The sequence below is a fragment of the Egretta garzetta genome, unplaced genomic scaffold (genome assembly GCF_000687185.1).
Source record: "Egretta garzetta isolate BGI_Z169 unplaced genomic scaffold, ASM68718v1 scaffold248, whole genome shotgun sequence".
Classification (NCBI taxonomy): Eukaryota; Metazoa; Chordata; class Aves; order Pelecaniformes; family Ardeidae; genus Egretta; species Egretta garzetta.
The window spans coordinates 1,998,977-2,015,472 of record NW_009260596.1 but is presented as its reverse complement, the minus strand read 5'-3'; the positions used below and the strand labels follow the sequence as shown (position 1 = coordinate 2,015,472).

Sequence of the window (16,496 nt, the reverse complement as noted above, 5' to 3'; positions counted from 1 at the left end):
GGAATGCCAGCTTTAGGTTTTATACCACTGTTTGGTTCAGAACTGTGTATAAATACTCTTTCAAAAAATCTTTCATCTTCATCATCAGTCATGATCATTACAGTTCGGTTTTCCTTGGAGAACTCTTAATTTCTGAACAGGCTTATTGACAATTTGTACTACGAAACCTCATTAAAATGGTTTAGTTGCAGAGAAAAGGTGGAGTAGCCCAGAGGCTGCTGTTTATCTAACACTTTATGCTGTGGACTCTGACAGAATCTCTCTTTTCCCCACTGGAAAATATATTCTGGTAAATTTAACGTTGTCAGAGGTTGTACCAAAACTGCTATGAAGAACTCTGTGTAAAATACGGAGGCTAATTCAGGCTCCTGCTGATTCCAGCATTGAGAATGTACTTGGACTGAGACACCCCCCCCCCAGTGATGAAAGTTCATTAGGGCTGAAGCAAGTTTTTAGTGCACTGGAAACAAAATTCAAAGAATTTGTGCTTTTTTCAGTGTCAAATACAGGATGGTACTGCGGTGCAGTTTTATGATTGATAACTATTACACAGTTGTTTCTTTAAACAGTCTCTGAATTTCCTATGTCGCCCCACACTTACTTACCTGTACACGGTGTTGTTATTTTCTGCAGCTTAAGTTTTGTACTAAGTTCAAATACTAGCAAAATTCCAAAGACAGTTTTTTGAATTTAAAAACAAGCAAGCATAACCACCCAAACTGTTTGAGTGATTGCTTTATAAAGGTCATCTAAAAAAAGATTATTCTATGTAAACCAGTACCTGTCCTTTAAATGAGATTTAAATGAGATTTATACTGTACATTCACATCTAACTAAGCTGCCTGGAGAAATCATACCTGTAATTACAGATTTTTAAACTCACTAACAATTGCAGCATTACACTTCGTAAAAAATTAGAACAAACCATCTTAGCAGCTGTAAAGGAAAGTTCACTAGGTTTTAGGTGTTAGTTCTTAGACATCAAGACTGCAGCTGTATGCCTGAGGAACTGCTCTACAAACACGCACCCACCGCAGAAAATATGTATTTAGCAAGCCGGAGATAGATCTGAAACTTTCTGAAAGGGTCTTGAATTTTTGGATAAAGCCAGAAGAAAAAGGTCATGTTTTTCCTGGTGCAACACAAAAGGAGTGGAGCAAGTTAGCAGCCATAGGGTATTCATCAAGGGTACGCGCAGTAACTTCACAGGGATGTGGAAGACACTGTGCAACTAAGGCTGATATTGCAGGGGATAGTCTAAAACTGAAAAATGGGTAAAGTATTCAGTGCTAGGAAACAAAACATAACAAGCTGTCTTCTTCCCAGTGTTACAAGATTTAGCAGAAAGTTACATACCTTGATGTAAAAAATAGTCAAGCACAGTAGTCACAGAAGCTTAGTTGTCAGACTGGGATAGATTCAGCAGATGTGCTGAACTGAAACACTAATGTATAATTTTCTGTCTGTATAATAACTTTGTAAAAGAGAAAATTTCAGATTCAGGCAGGAAATGATAGAAGGCTTGAGAATGTCACGTGTTCTCCAGCAACAGCAGAGGAGCCATTAACTGCTTGCCCATACAGACACCAGCAGGAAAACCCAGCTGCCCTCACAAACAGAACACACATGGGTGGTTTAGAGGAGGAAGTGAACCAGCACTGGCAGTCAGTAGTACAGCCTAACATTCTCCAGCATGTGCCTTCAGCAGTGCTGGGTTAATAATACACCACCACCTGCTAACATTTCCTTAATTTTTTCCACCCTTATTTTAGGAGTTCAGAGCTTTAAAATTAAATCAGTGCTTATGAGCAGAGGTTTCCTCGTTCATTCACAAAACTTTGTTTACTCGTAGGGCATTTCTGGCTTTCTGAGAATTAGTGAAAGGTTCGGTTTTTCCTTCCACTTACCTTAGCAGGAACACACCTGCACAACTCAAAAATAGATTCATGGGGAGGCTCAAGATCAACTTGTGCTGCAGATACGCAGGTGTGTTCCATGCCACTCCTTCCTGGTCTCCAGTTGTCTAAAGACACTTTGTTCTAGTTCACACTTTTCTGTGGGCCCTTCAAAAACTGGCACCTTTTCTCTGTTCAGCACTGCACCCAACAGAGCTGGCCCCTTTTTACTGCTCCTTCGAGAGTTAGACTGAGCGTTCTTGCACCTAAGGTGTATTTACAAGGTCAAGCATGTACAGCTTCAGGAGTACTGTAATTAAGGTCCCAAGAAGCACAGTGGTAAGCTCTTCACCTTGAGTTTGCCCTTCATGATTCAAGCTTTAATTTCATGAGCGCATGTGCATAGGACAGCTCCCTGAATGAGCAGAATTTTACTCCTTGATATTGGGCTGCGTGCTTATAGCATTTATTTAGTCCTCAAAGTCCTCTCTCCTCTTGAGTTCTTCCCAGTGATCATTTTTTCAGAGTACTTGTATTGAGTTTGCACTCTCAAAGCAGTTTCAATTGAATCCAGTAATTATTAATCCTTATGTGAACTGGACTCCAAGTGAGATGCTAAGGAATGCATAATGAGGGACTAAGCGCTTTCTAACTGCGTTGGTGATGTTAATTGCCCAGTATTATCAAGAGTTTTGTGGCAAAAGAGAAAAAAAGACCTGCTTCTAGGTAGAGCACACTGTTACAATTCCATTTCAATCAGAATATGTAACTTAAAAGTTAACTTAGAAGAACTTTAAGGTTCTCGTAAAATTTCACTGTTCTTGTGTATAAACACATACATGTCGTCTGCATAACAGTATTTTCTGTACAAAATATAGTTTTGACTTTGTTTTCTCATACCCAAAGCAGAATCAAAAGGGAAAAGCAGAATTTTCCAGTAACTCAAAAGGTTTAAGTTTAGTTTTTACCTTGTTAGCCTATTCATTCTCCCCCATACACACCCAAAGTTTTGTTTCACTTTGATCCTGGCTAGAACAGATGAATACAAAAGAAATGCAGTTTTAAAAAAAAACAACAACAATGCTCATCTGACATTTGTTTTGCGAAGTAAAGGAGCATCGCAATTGAGCCCGCGGCACAGTTTCAGTCAAACAGATACCAGCAAATTCTCAGCCTTGGGCTATTACTCGTACCAAGGCTTAAGGCAAAACCCAGTGTGGAGCGGGTGATGCACAGCACAGAGATAACTGAGGTGTGTTGTACCTTTACAACTATTTAAATCTGGGGTGGTCTCATTTTTTTACTGGAAGTTGTATTTGTATTTTCTAACTGCAGATATTCTAGATAGAGTATTTACCTAGAATAGATGTCTAGAAATATTTTTTTTTTGCACTTAGCTGTTGTCAAGATAAATTCTGTACTAAAGATTTTGCCTGCTGTAAATAGATGGAAAAGGATATAAGTATGTAAAGCATTAGGTGCCACTTAATTAAAAAATAATTTTGAATACGTAAATGGAATTTTGATGATAAATACGGAACAAGCTAGAAGTTACTTGAAATAGAAGTGGCTTAAGCAGCATCAGCCATGTACGGGCTTTTTGACTTAAGAACACGCTTTATTCTGCTTCTTGCCTAGGAAACTTGTAGTAAAGTGTACATTATAGCAAAAATCCCTATTTCTAGATATACATAAATACAGCTTAGTGTGTATAACGCAAATAGTACTTGTTTTTTATAATTGTTGTAGATTTTAAAAAGCCAAAATGATTTAGTGGATTATCAATTTAAGAATTCAAAATAATTCAGCAAATTATTTAAGACAGCTGCAAAAAAACCCCAAAAAGTTACCAATCCAAGATGAACCCAAGATGGCTGATTTCCAGTGTGCCCCATTTCATAAAAATGAACTGTATTAAATTGAAAGTAGTACTTACCATACACTCTATTCTCTAATACAAATGTAACATACATGGTATTCCTCATTTTCCTGTATTGCATGTCTAATGTGGCCACATAACAGTTGTTCTAGTCTTCACAGTTCTGAATTTGCAGCCTGAATTTAATGTAAAATCTTCATTATTTTTTCTTGTACTTTGTACTTGACTAAAGGAAAAGTAGATGCTTACGCAGCTGAACAGTAAGGTTACATGAATCCAGAATAAACCACATTTTTGTCCTGTCACATTTACTCTTATCAGCCAGTATAAATAAGACATATGACTACAGTTCACTCTGTTGGCTTTGCTGTGAAAGGCCAGATGTAGTGCTTTACACAGGCTGCCTTTTGGCATCATTCTATTTTTCTGTCTGTTACTACCAGGAATAAATTCAGTTCATTGTATTACATTTCCTGTGATATTTAATGAAATTTAAAGTGTTTGATACTAACAAAAAACACTTCCCAGTTGTCAAGTTTGCTTGATTTTTTTGGGGGGGTGGTTGGGAACATCTTAGATTTCAAAGCAATACGGATTATACTTACAACTTTCAAACTACAGCTTGGAACTTCAGTGCAAATAGCTTTCAGAGACGAAACAAAGTTAAAAGTAAGGGGATCCGTGTCTCTTGAGAAACTTATGAGAAGTCGTACTTTAATACTTCGTAAAACTAACGCTTCTCTTATCTTCCCATCTAAATATGGCCAGTACCTGTGGAGAAAGAATACAATATATTCAGAGAACTTGAAAAAATTTTGGATTTCTATGCAGCCAAGTCTAGACATCACACAGCAAACGAAACACATTTGAATTTCATTTTCTATCCATTGAAGGAATGCTTCTCTCTCGTGGAGGGATTCTCACTAAACAGATCAGCCAGCATCCCTTTTTTGTGTCATTCTGCCTGGCGCCAAAACTGCCACTGTGGGCACAGTGAGGTTGTGGATGGTTGAGCACATCTTCCATTGATGCAGGGGCACGGAGAGCTGCCAAAACACTTGCACAAACTACAGGTGCCTTGTCTGCCCGTAGCTGGGAGAGTATAACTTGCTTGCGAAAAGGAGAGCTGCTGCTACGAAGGGTGCCCGCATCCTTCAGTAGCAGATGAAGATGGGTCGTTTACAGAGGATGCTACCTTTTTTCCTGATGAGGACTGCAGCAATTTTCCCATGAATGGGATGGTGGCTTCCATGGTGCTATTCTCACAATGGCTAGTTAGCTTTGTGTTCCTGACCTTTGTGGGAGCAGGTCAGGACAGGGAGAATTAGAGAAAGAAAATGCAAGTTTTCTTTATTCCAGTAGCATCAAGGCATTCAGCGTAATGAATTCCAAGCTCTACAATGCCAGAAAATAACTTAGAAGTGAGAGCTGGGAGCTGACATGGTAGGGAAGCTGTGGCAGTGCCTCAAACACAAAGCCATGCTGTAGCAAAAACATTGAAGGATTCACGCAGATGGCTTCCCTGGATCTCCCTAATCAATAGATTCCTGAATTCTTCAGGCATGGGAACGAAGGAGGAGTATAGGAGACAACATCAACTGCAGTGCTGTAAGGGTTCTCCATGCTAAGTTCCTTTCCAATAGAAAGGAGAAACCGAGGGATGTATATTGTCAAACTCAGGTTCCTAGAGCACTACCCTGATTCTTTCACTGCAACAGAGGCTGTGCATAATGAGTGTATTGGAAAAACGCTCTTGTAGTTTTGAAACAGCTTACGCCTTATATCAGTCAAATAGTGATAGATATTTTTTGAAAAATTTGAACAAAACCTCTTTAGCTATGCAAAGCTGGAAAAAAGCACATAACCACATGCTTAGTTTGGCTTAACTGTGTTCAGATAAAGTGCGTGGATGGAATGGCGAGCTTTACTAGATGCTCAACTCATTGCTAGTGTTATCGAGAGTAGGAGGGACCACTGGATACTTGCCTTCTGAGTTGGATGGTTTTACTACACTGTGGCTCCAGTTTTGCATGGTCCATACAAACAGCGCGTTTAAAAATCACTTGTGTGTGTTTGTTTTTAGCAACTCTCAGTTAACCAAAATGAGATACAATTCAAATGTGATCTGTGCTGAATTTGGAATTTTCATGTATATGTATATTTCAACAAAACAACGATGCCTCCCATGCTGTGTATGAGAACTCACAACATGTTATTTCTCTCTTAACACAGACGTGCACACACACACTATCTCATCTTGAATATGATACTGGTATGATACTCATGCCAGTAGCTGTGGTATCAAGAGGGTGAATACAATAGTGTAAGAAATAGGATTCATGTATAAGCAGGTGCTTGCATTCCTGGGTCCCAGTCACTTGCAGATGGTCAGACTAGACAATTTCTGATCTCCTTCGATAGGCAGATCCAAAGCTTAGGACCTAGAACTGGAAATGTCTTCTTAGGTCCCAATTCTGCTCCTATTTAAGTCAATGGCAGAACTCTCACTGATTTCAATAAGAGCAGAATTGGGCCCCAAGAAATTGGTCCATAGTAGTAACTAATTGCTGGGGGTTCATTTTCTCCAGCAGACCTCATTGGCATTATGATAATGTGCTGGTCCTGGACATGGACACTCACCGTTTAGCATTGGTGTCAATGACGATTGGCAAGTAGTCCATGACAGCTATGTATACAAACTGTTTCGCGTCATCGATAACACTGTATATAGCTTCAATATCCAGGACTCTGTCCTTTGGGCAGAAGAGTTTAGGTGAATTCTGTGAAGGGAAAAGTTCAAATGTGTCATTTAAAACACGTGATTTATTTTCCCCCTCATTCTCCTTGAGGTGGCAAGTGGTTTCCTTCATTTTAGTGGAGAACGTTAACTGATACCTTCAGCTGGCCTGCTACAATACTCAAAGGTACCAAGGAGAGTTATTTGCTTAATTTCCCCTTGAAAGCCTTGCCATTTAGGTATAACTGTGGACAAAGTGCAGAAGACACAAACTTCAAAAGATCCATTGTCATCAAGTAAGCTCTAGGTGATGTTACATTTCAGAGAATTTTGTTTCAGAGAGTCCCAGGACTGGTTACTATTAGATGGAGTAATATTTGTGTTATTGCCACATAAGCCTGATCCATCACTTGCTACCAGGGCTTAAGTCTATCATGTCAGTTCTGTTTAAAGCTCCACACAAAGTCACCATTTGCTCAGTCACTGTTGCAGGGAGATGCAGCAGCTTTGCAAGACACTTATCTTTAAAACCTAGCTTCAGGTATAAATTAACTCTTTACCTGGTACTAAGCCAGTAAGCGGTAAGCCCAGATTTCAGCTTTTCTGCCTTGTATCTAGGGCTGTCAAATGCATCCGTCAGCAAGGTGACCAGGACTTCCCTGAGCAGGGAGTAGAGGTTGTTAAAGGCACTTTACAGAGCTATAGCAGGTGCCGCTTTTCCTTTTCTTAACAGCTGGCCCTGCCAGACCCCTGCCTTCCTAATGCTGTGTCACCTCCTCACCTTTGCTACCTGCTTGGGTTGCATCTGACATCTAGATCAGTATGTTTTCTTTAGGGACAGATCCTGGGGTTCTGATGAGTCCTTTTTTTCTTTCAATACAATGCCTATCACAGTGGTTTCTTAATCATTGAATGGTGTCTTTAAGGAATTACTACAACTAAGTTCAGAAAATACTAAAGAATTAATAGTAGCGAGATCCTAAGACCAATATTCCAGATCTATTCCTGAACACTAGGAAAAGCAACCAAAACCTCTTAATATTTTATCAGCCAGTCTGGAAGACGATTTTGTTGCTAAGCAACATTATAGCCATGATTCCCAAGAATAACAAAAAAATTCGATGACTTCATGTTATGCTTGTTGTTTTATACAGCACATTTCATTGAAACACATTTTCAAAGAATGAGCTTCAACTCAAAAAAAGAGTGTAAAGTGATTTTGTTAAACATAATTTGTATCTGTTACCTGAAACTTTTAAGAGGCTGTTGCACTGAGATTTTGTTCTTACACTCTTACTATTTTCTTGAATAGCAGTTTTAAGTTACAGAACAGCTAAAGAATGGAATTGTTATGCATTCAATTTAAAGACCATAAAGTGAGAGCCACTTGGAAGATAATTAGAAGAAAACCTTCTGTTAAAGTTCTCACTGTAACACCTGTTACCCGGTGGTGCAGCTGACCCCCCCGTGGTCCTAAAAAAAATATTTTGGTACTTCTCTCAGTATTAGTTGTATAGTACTTGCAGTTCTGATCAAACACCCATTCGATACTTCTCTTCACCTACCACAAACAGGCCTGTGTTCTCACCGGGCAACAGTACCTTGCTCAGGGGTGTGTGCTGCCCCAGACCAAAAGGGTGGCAATGCAGGGCTGGTGGAAGGAGGGGTGCAGCACTGGGCAAGGGCAGCACCACTGCCCCTGCCCACAGACAGGGCCCTGATGGCAACAAGTGAACTGCCTGGCTCATGGAGGCTTTCTTCTTCTCTACTTCAGGAGCAGACAGTGGTTTTAACACTTGGTTCCACCAAACCAGTCCAGTGCAGCTCCAGGACTGCCTTTCAGAGGGGCATGCTGGCAAACATGGAGAATTTGCAAGTAGGTGAGAAAAGCCTCTTTTTTTCAGGAAGGAAGAACCAGCCCAACTGGCTGTGGCTACAAATTCAGGTATCTCTTGGAGTCGGACTTCGCTGATCTGAACTTCTGGAGTACCAGTGACTCCTTCCTTTTTTTTTCTGAAGCGGAAGTTCAAGAGAAAGGGGCCTTTGTTGCCCACACAAAAGGAAAATACAAATCACAAGGAGGAAGCAAACATTTGGCAAACTGCAGAAGAGCAGTTTTTGTAGAGCCTCTCTCTACCTGTCTTCGTCCAGGATCCCACATTGCTTAAAGTTGGCCTCACACAGCTTTCCTTACTGTGTGCCCCTCCAGGAGGATTTCTCGATTTCTTACAGATTGCTTAGTAGGGAGCAGGAGTTAATTTCACAGCTCCTTAGCTAAGTGTCCAAAAGTCAGTCTCTGTTTTAAGCTACTCCTTAAGACCCTCCAGAATCAATGTCTCTTCAGATGGCTGTTAATTCTGGCTGTCTTAGGCACTTCCAGATTTTTGCTCCAAAATAGCTTGCTCTCTCCACCGATTGTAGGAGTCTGAAAAATCCTGGACACTTGAACGTTGTGTGGTTCTTGGCAGGTGAAGGTAAACCCTGCCCTGTATAACCACTCATCTGCCCCAATATCCTGTGCTGGTGGCTGTGCAACTTTGTGTGCTACATGCCTTGTGTTGTTTTAGACATAACTGGCTATAACGCAATGCCCCTTGCATTGTACAGAATGGTAAATAACGCTTGCCAACTTCATTATGTTCCTGATTTTGAAGGGGTTTTGTTTTTTCACTCATGTAATGACCTCCAAAATGAAACATACTCTCCCTTTCATCATCTCTCTTTCTCTGTGTACTTTTTTCCAGTTTTGCTACATCCCTGCTGACATGAAGGACTGCTCCATTCCTTCCCATTACAAACACAGACACAGTGCTTCCATGGGGATTGCTGCTTGAGTTTTTAAGTTTAAAAATCTCATTTAAAAACACCGCTGAAGTAGATAATGTTCTGCAGAAGTATGAGTGCTTTCAGTGAAATAAGGTGAAGAGGATTAATCCCTATAAAATTAACATTGAAAAAAATGCAAGCCCTAATATCAAGCTTATTCTGTATCATTTTAGATGTCTGATTTACAGTTCATTTACTCCAAGTCATTCACCTTATATCCACTAGTGTAAATAAGCTAATTTGGAGGGACTCCCTATCATTTTCTGAATGCGAGAGGAAAAGCGAACATTGCAAAGAAAGGAAGAAGAGCGCGCAAATGAAATTCTGCAGCAGCTTCAGTCCTGGCAAATTGCATGTAAGAACAATGTCACAGAAATCAGAATTAAAAAATCAGACTGTGATTTGTCTCTTCTGCACCATAGGAACAGGCTAATAACTTTTAAAACACCTTTCAATTGCAGACTTCCCCACACAAGTATACCTATCGGAATAACCATTCTCCCAGAGAACAGAATGATTTGGTTTTCCAGCATTACAAGACTATCAATAAAGTTCTGTCTTGTGTAGGTGACAGCTGTAGTGGTCTTATCTCTATAGTCAAGTTTCCAGGCACTCAATATTATTCTCAATTTTAATAGCAAGTCTCTACCTTAGTAGCTGCTTTTGGTTAAGGACATAGCAGTAATGTACATCATCTTTGGTTAGGGCCAATTTAGAGAAATACTTAAGTATAGGCTTAATTTACACCATATATGTTCCTATTTATGGTAATTATCATCCATGGTAATTTCTCCCTGAACACAGCACTATGATGGACTTCTTGCAGGGAACTGTAAACATCTCTGCATTAGTGAAAAGACACTTGAGATTCTTTTCACAGTTGCTACTAACACCTAACCTGGTCTCACTATGCTGTAGTTTGTCAAGGACAATATTAGGAGAGTAATCAGATGTTAAACTTCCAGGTCTTCCAAAAATCTAGTGGATTAAGTAAGTTTCTTCCCTTCCCTCCCTCTCTGCAATTAATTTCAGAACTTACCGACACGAAAGCTTCTGATTTTGTCTCGTTCAGCTGCAGTGTCAGTTTATTTTGAGTGTCGTACACTCCATACAGTCTCTTAGACCAACTTGGAGGTATTTTATTCTTGTATCTTAATGAGCTATAGAGGGCAAATATCCTTTGTAAATCCAGGACCAGGCAGCTACAGTTGTATACAATGATGCCAAGTTCCTTCATCTGTGAAATGAAAGGTTTGTATCATTAGTGATATTTTGGATCTGTGGAAGTATGCAGCAAGAACGGAAGAGCGTTGGAGGGCCATCTTCCAGAAGCGTGCCTTGAGCTCAGCAGCAGTACTGGCAACTACAAGAACATTCCTAACAATACTCTTTTAAAGGCAAACACATAAGCTAAATCTTCAAAGAGTGTGTAAAAGCTGTAACAGGGTTTGTATGTTCTGTGCATGTCAGAACCGCATGTCCTGATAGAATACAACACACCTTACGGACGGTCACGACTTAGGAGTGATACACATTTGCCATAGGCACCATTTTTGTTACAGGTATGGCCCAAGATTTACTACTCTTGGCTAGAGTGGGGTTTTTTTATGCGTTATTCATATATTATTTTGTTTACAGGAAAAGCATCCTTTCTGCTGGATAATGTAGGAGCAGACACTGCTACCAATGAGTCTCTTACTTCAGAAACTATTTGTTTTCTGTGCGTTCTGGAAAAGGTGAAAGAAATGGATTTAAGTTATTTCTCTGCTGGAGAAGGAATATGATGCTCCAGCTTCAAATAAAAGGATGAAAAAACCAGGTGTTTAATACTATCAATAGCTAAATTTACTTTGCTATTAAATCCAGCATGATCCAATATATAATATACCCAGTTCGGACACAAAAAGTTTGGGTTCTTAATTCCCCCTTTGGTATGGTATCTCACTTAGGGTACTCCACACTGCTGAGTGTCAGTTTCTTCGCATGTAAAGGTGGTGACAACGATACTCTTCTCTCATGAAAATCACTTGGTAAGCATCAACATTCTCACATATAAAGTATGAGGAAAAATAGCCCAAGTAAATACAGACATCATATACAATTAAATGCTTTAACCTTCTATGAACACCGTCTCTTTTCTCCATTTAAGTAAAGGCATGTCTCCTGGTCATTGTAAATCTTGGTTTGGCAGAGATTTCATTCATTACACGTCCCTAGTACTTAAGCTGTTGACAGAATTTCATTTATAAACATACTGCCTGGCTTCTGTAATCAAAGCGTAACCGCACATACATTCTCTCCCTTCCTTTGCTTTATAATAGCTCAGGAAAGCACTGCTATAGGCACGGATGCAATTGACCTCTCATCTTCTGCATTTCACGCTGGTTCAGCCATGTCCAAAAATAAAGCAAGAAGAAAACCTGTGTGTACATGTTGGAAAACAATACATAGGATAAATATTTAAAGGATCCATGCTGGTGTTCTGCAAGCCAGCTCTCTTGGTAGCATGTCTCAGAAGTCTGGCATGATGAAGAAAATACAGGGAGTACAAACTCGCCAGCATATTCATCCTTTGACACCAGAAAATCCCCACTGGTTTTATTCCCTTAGATGAGCTCTGCACAGTCACATGGAGTAGTTTCTGGTAGGAGCATATCTTTCTGTAAAGCCTATGGGAACTCTGAACCCCACACTAACGTTATCTTAGAGCTTGTTCCAGCACAACTCTCCCTGACTGCAGATGAGAACTGCTCCGCAAGGGCGGGCAGAGGAAGGGAAGTGAAGGATAGAATTGAACCTTCAACTCTCTTCTATGGTTGGTGAGGGAAAACAACAAATCCCAGTGCTCCATTGAGAAAGGAACTTGATTGGGTGACACCTCGTTCAGGTCCCCAACCTGGAAATGCCCCATACATAAGAGCATACAATGCTTAGTAATCTCATTCACAAATATTTACTGAACAGTTGCAACCAGAGGAACATTACCTAATGTTCTTACTGCCTAAATCAGAATATTTCTGCAAGCTTCTTTAATTCAGAAAAAATACGGAGTTCCTCCATTAACCTGCACAACCTGAAATTTGTGGAGAGTTGGAAAATAGAGACTACTTGCTGCACTGCAGCCTTTCATTTATGGATCAGCCAGTAAATTCATTTTGATGATAAATATAAATTATTCCAAGCTATGCCCAACATCCTAGTCAAACAGTCTATTTAGAATAACATCTTTGGTTTTCCCCCGGGTGCTGGTATTTTTGAGGACACTCCTGTATTCAGTTCTAGGCTGTCCCTGTCCTCTATGCACTGTTTGTCTCCAGACATTTTTAACTATACATTATCACTGTTTTCACTGTGTGCTGCCAATACTGTTGTCTTAATTGCCAGGCGTGCCATTGCAAAGGACTCACTAATAGTATTGTTCATGTATCTGCATTATGTGATCTAATCATCTTTTCATTGCTGTTAGTTGATTCTGACATAATTATGTGGTTACAGTTTTCCTTTCATTTATTGGTCCCATTATTACTATTCCACTTTATCCCTTACATGAAAAAGTAAAGATAAAAGTGTCCTCACAGCCCACCAGAAACTGCCAGGATTGCATCTGCACGGGCAGCTCTCCTCGGAGCAAGGAGTGCATGCAGTGTGGCCTCTCCCTATGAATTAAAGGATTGCACTTCTGCCTCAGGGCTTCCTCATGTACAAAGATAGGGGGCGCTAATGGTTTTTTTTTAAGTGCAATTTTTACAAATTGCCACCTAGCCCGACTGTAAAGCGCCACATTCGCCATGCCTTGCCGCCAGCCTCTCCCCAAGAATAGAGGTGCACAGGGAGTTTTGCACAGGAACTTCACCCTCCGTCAGGAGTGGGCACCTGGCAGGAGCCGAGGCGGTGCCCTGGCTGCAGCCCTGCCGCTCACCCACTCGCTGTGGTCATGCTCAAATAGCAGACTGGATTGAAGCCATTTCAAGAGATGTATTTACAGCGCAGTAACGAATCCTGACTTCCCATGGCGCTGCGTCCTGCTTCTCTGGAGGCAAGCACCAATCAAAGCTTTTCCTGCTTCTGAAGGTGTGATAAGAGCTCTCCCCCATGTGGATTCCCTGGTACAGGATATAAACAGGGCTCCTCCTTTCCCTCTCTGGGAAAACACACTTATCCTCCTTACCCAGCTGCCTGTTTTCATTAAGGTTTTGTGAAACTAAGTTCAAATTTGACTGAACCTGGAAAGTAAATTCAAAACTACTGGAAGAGGGCAGGCAGTGACTCCAATGCTTATCATGCAGACCTCATTTCCTTGGGAAACCAGCTTAGATGTCAGCCTGTCACCTCATGGCCATCTTGGTTTACGTACAATACAGCACCTTGAAATGGAAACAATACAAACAATGCACACGTGAGCGCATAAAACCCCAGCCGCTCCTTTCTTGCAGAACAGCCCTAATAGTTTTGGAGACCAAAAAATAGTCTGTTTCAGAAGTGTCTTTCACACTGAGCCTATTTTTACTCCCATAATCTGAGGTGAGGAGAAACTGCTCTTTTTCCAATTAATCACACTGCCTATCATCCTGGAGGCATTGCAGAGAGTGGGCAGGAAGGATGTGCTAGTGACAGATTTAGTATGAAGTGGTACGTCATTCTAGATAAGGGAAAAAACTTCCTCTTCGGTTTGAGAGCTCCTGTTATTACAGACTTTTTTTTTTTTTTTTTTTTTTAATAGTCTCAGAGGAGAAGCAGGAAAAACCCCTTTATTATATTGAAAGAATCAAAATCTGAGTGTTGCTCCCTGGCTTGCAGTGACTGAAACCTGCAGCTAAGCGTCATCTGAGGTATCTATCAAGGTAAAATCCTTCAGGGCAAGAGCTCTTAAGGCAAGGGAAGTATTTCTTCATCCTGAGTTTTAAAAGCAACTCACACAGTAATGAAAACATCACTGAAAAATTGAAGTGAAAAAGATCTCAAGAAAGAGCAAAACCTTAACGAAACTAAGGAAGATAAATTAGACTGAAGAATCACAAATTTGATTACCTTAAAATAGAACTGAAATATTTGCATGTTAAAGTCGCAGAGTTGCTTGTGAGTGACATTTTCAGGGCATGTGCTGGGGGCTGGGGACAGGAATGGTTTTCTGGATAGAGAATTTTGTGTCCTCTCTTGAGCAGGTTTCTTTCCCTCCTTTAAGAGCCACCTTGAGTACTCTTCTCAAAGAACGAAAACCACAGGAGCTAGTTTTCCTTGTACCCCATGACATTTACATTTGTGCAGAGCAACTGTTGAAGGCTACCAAGTCACCGTTTGTCCTTCTTGCTAATAAGGGCTTTCTTAAAGCACTAGAGAAATGAATGGCTACACAAGACTCAAGAAATGGTGGTTTATACCCACTGTACAGTGATGCTCTAACTACAGAAATCGTTTAAGCTACAAAAAGTAACAAATACGGCCTAGCTAGAAAAATATTGATGTTTATCACAAGAGAAGGAATTCCTTATTAGACTGGACAAAGAGGAGGATTTCACAAACAGGAATTTCTGCTTATTCTTTTCCCTTGTGCATTTCTAAGTGTCATTCATGAAAGGAGAAAAACACAGGAAAGGAACCTAAACAATACGGGTTGTGGACCCATAACACTATGAGCTTCATAAGATGAGAAACAATGTTAGCAGGACTTTTCAAATACATTTGGATCATGGGTTAGACAGGGTGTACAATGTGTCCTTACCCTGCGCTGTACAGACTAGACAGCGTGTTTTATATTTACCTTGAGCTACGGTCTAAGAGACAACCCCACTGTGTAGGCAAGGTACTATGTGACCTACATAGGAGTGGCACAATCTGGTTCATAGCTCGCAGTATCTGAATTGTGGCAAACATAGCAGGAGGCTTCAGAAAACTCCGTGATAATTTCTTTTAAAGAAAAAGTTTTTAGGAATTGCTCACACTCGAGCCTGATCCTGAAAATGCGAGGCAGTTCTCTTCGTCCATGAACTGCCATTTGCTCAAAAGCCCTGGCCACCAGCAGGTGCTGGACATCCACTGCCTGTGGTACAGAAACTGGATTAACTACAGGTAGTCTATTGCACACTACATTTACTAAGTAGACATTTTATATAGAGGACTGTGTGTGCATCTCCCATTTGCCTATGTTTGAAAATGTATTCAATTATCCTTTCAAGCCTGTGATTTTTTTTAATGACCAATTTCCAAATGAATGACTGAGCAAAACCAGAATCACAACAGAGGCGAGTAACGGAGTAACAAGAAGCAAGCTATAGTGATAGAACAATTACTAAGGCCTAAAAGGACTGATGATTTTCAATAACTTCTAAAGAAAAATAATATACAACATATTAATTACTGCCTTAGAGCTGACCACAGATATTTACAGTGGCAAACTTACTGTCTTTTCATAAAATGTGCTCTAATTACTTGGTTAGCCTGCACTCCAAATATAGGGTTCCCTTTCACTTGGTTATTGCTCTTACCCAAGCCCTACTGCAAACCTCCCTTAGGTTTTTATCCGGTATCATTTAATGCTCAGTGAGTCTCTTCCAATTACACACAGCATCATCTTAAGGCTGCCTTCTGGGCAGCTGTTCTTTATCTCTCCCCAAAACCTGCTGAGCAGATATGCATGCCAGTCCCACAACAGGCACAGGTACCAGCCGAGCGGTGGCTTGTGGCAGCAGAGCAGGAGGAAGGGTGTTTCAACGGGAGTGACCATCACCAACGCAGAGAGAGAGAGAAAGAGATTTGAGAAAGGTAGAGTGTTTCTTTACGTAGTATTGATGTGACTGTCACAGCAGACTTTGCTACAACAGGCTTACAGGAGTAGTGCTCATCACATATTTATTAAGCATTACAGACCCCATTCAGATAGTGTCATTTTGATGTAAACAAAAAAATGCAACCTGATGCTGAAGAGGATGAGAAGGCTGCAACCCTGCCTGGCTTTTCTTTCACAAAACCTGTGTAGGTATTAAGAGCCCAACAGCAAAAGCATGTAACTCTGCTAACACTTCACTAGAAACTGCAACCTACCCTTGTGCATCCTGAGCCAAAATCCTCCCTCCTTGCTTGGCTAGTAATACAGTGCAGAGGCTTCACAGCTTTGTTATGCTATAATCAAAAGTAATTAAGTGAAATCTAAATCCAGCACAGT

General features: G+C 40.5%; 1 protein-coding gene across 1 annotated transcript in view; it reads right to left on the bottom strand.

Annotated features, from left to right (window-relative positions):
• Positions 1 to 16,496, bottom strand: part of PLD5 (phospholipase D family member 5) — a 185,793-nt gene that overhangs the window by 3,699 nt on the left and 165,598 nt on the right. The window contains 3 exon segments of the mRNA XM_035900260.1: positions 4,380 to 4,545; positions 6,415 to 6,554; positions 10,377 to 10,574. Coding sequence (XP_035756153.1) covers positions 4,380 to 4,545; positions 6,415 to 6,554; positions 10,377 to 10,574 — 504 coding nt within the window.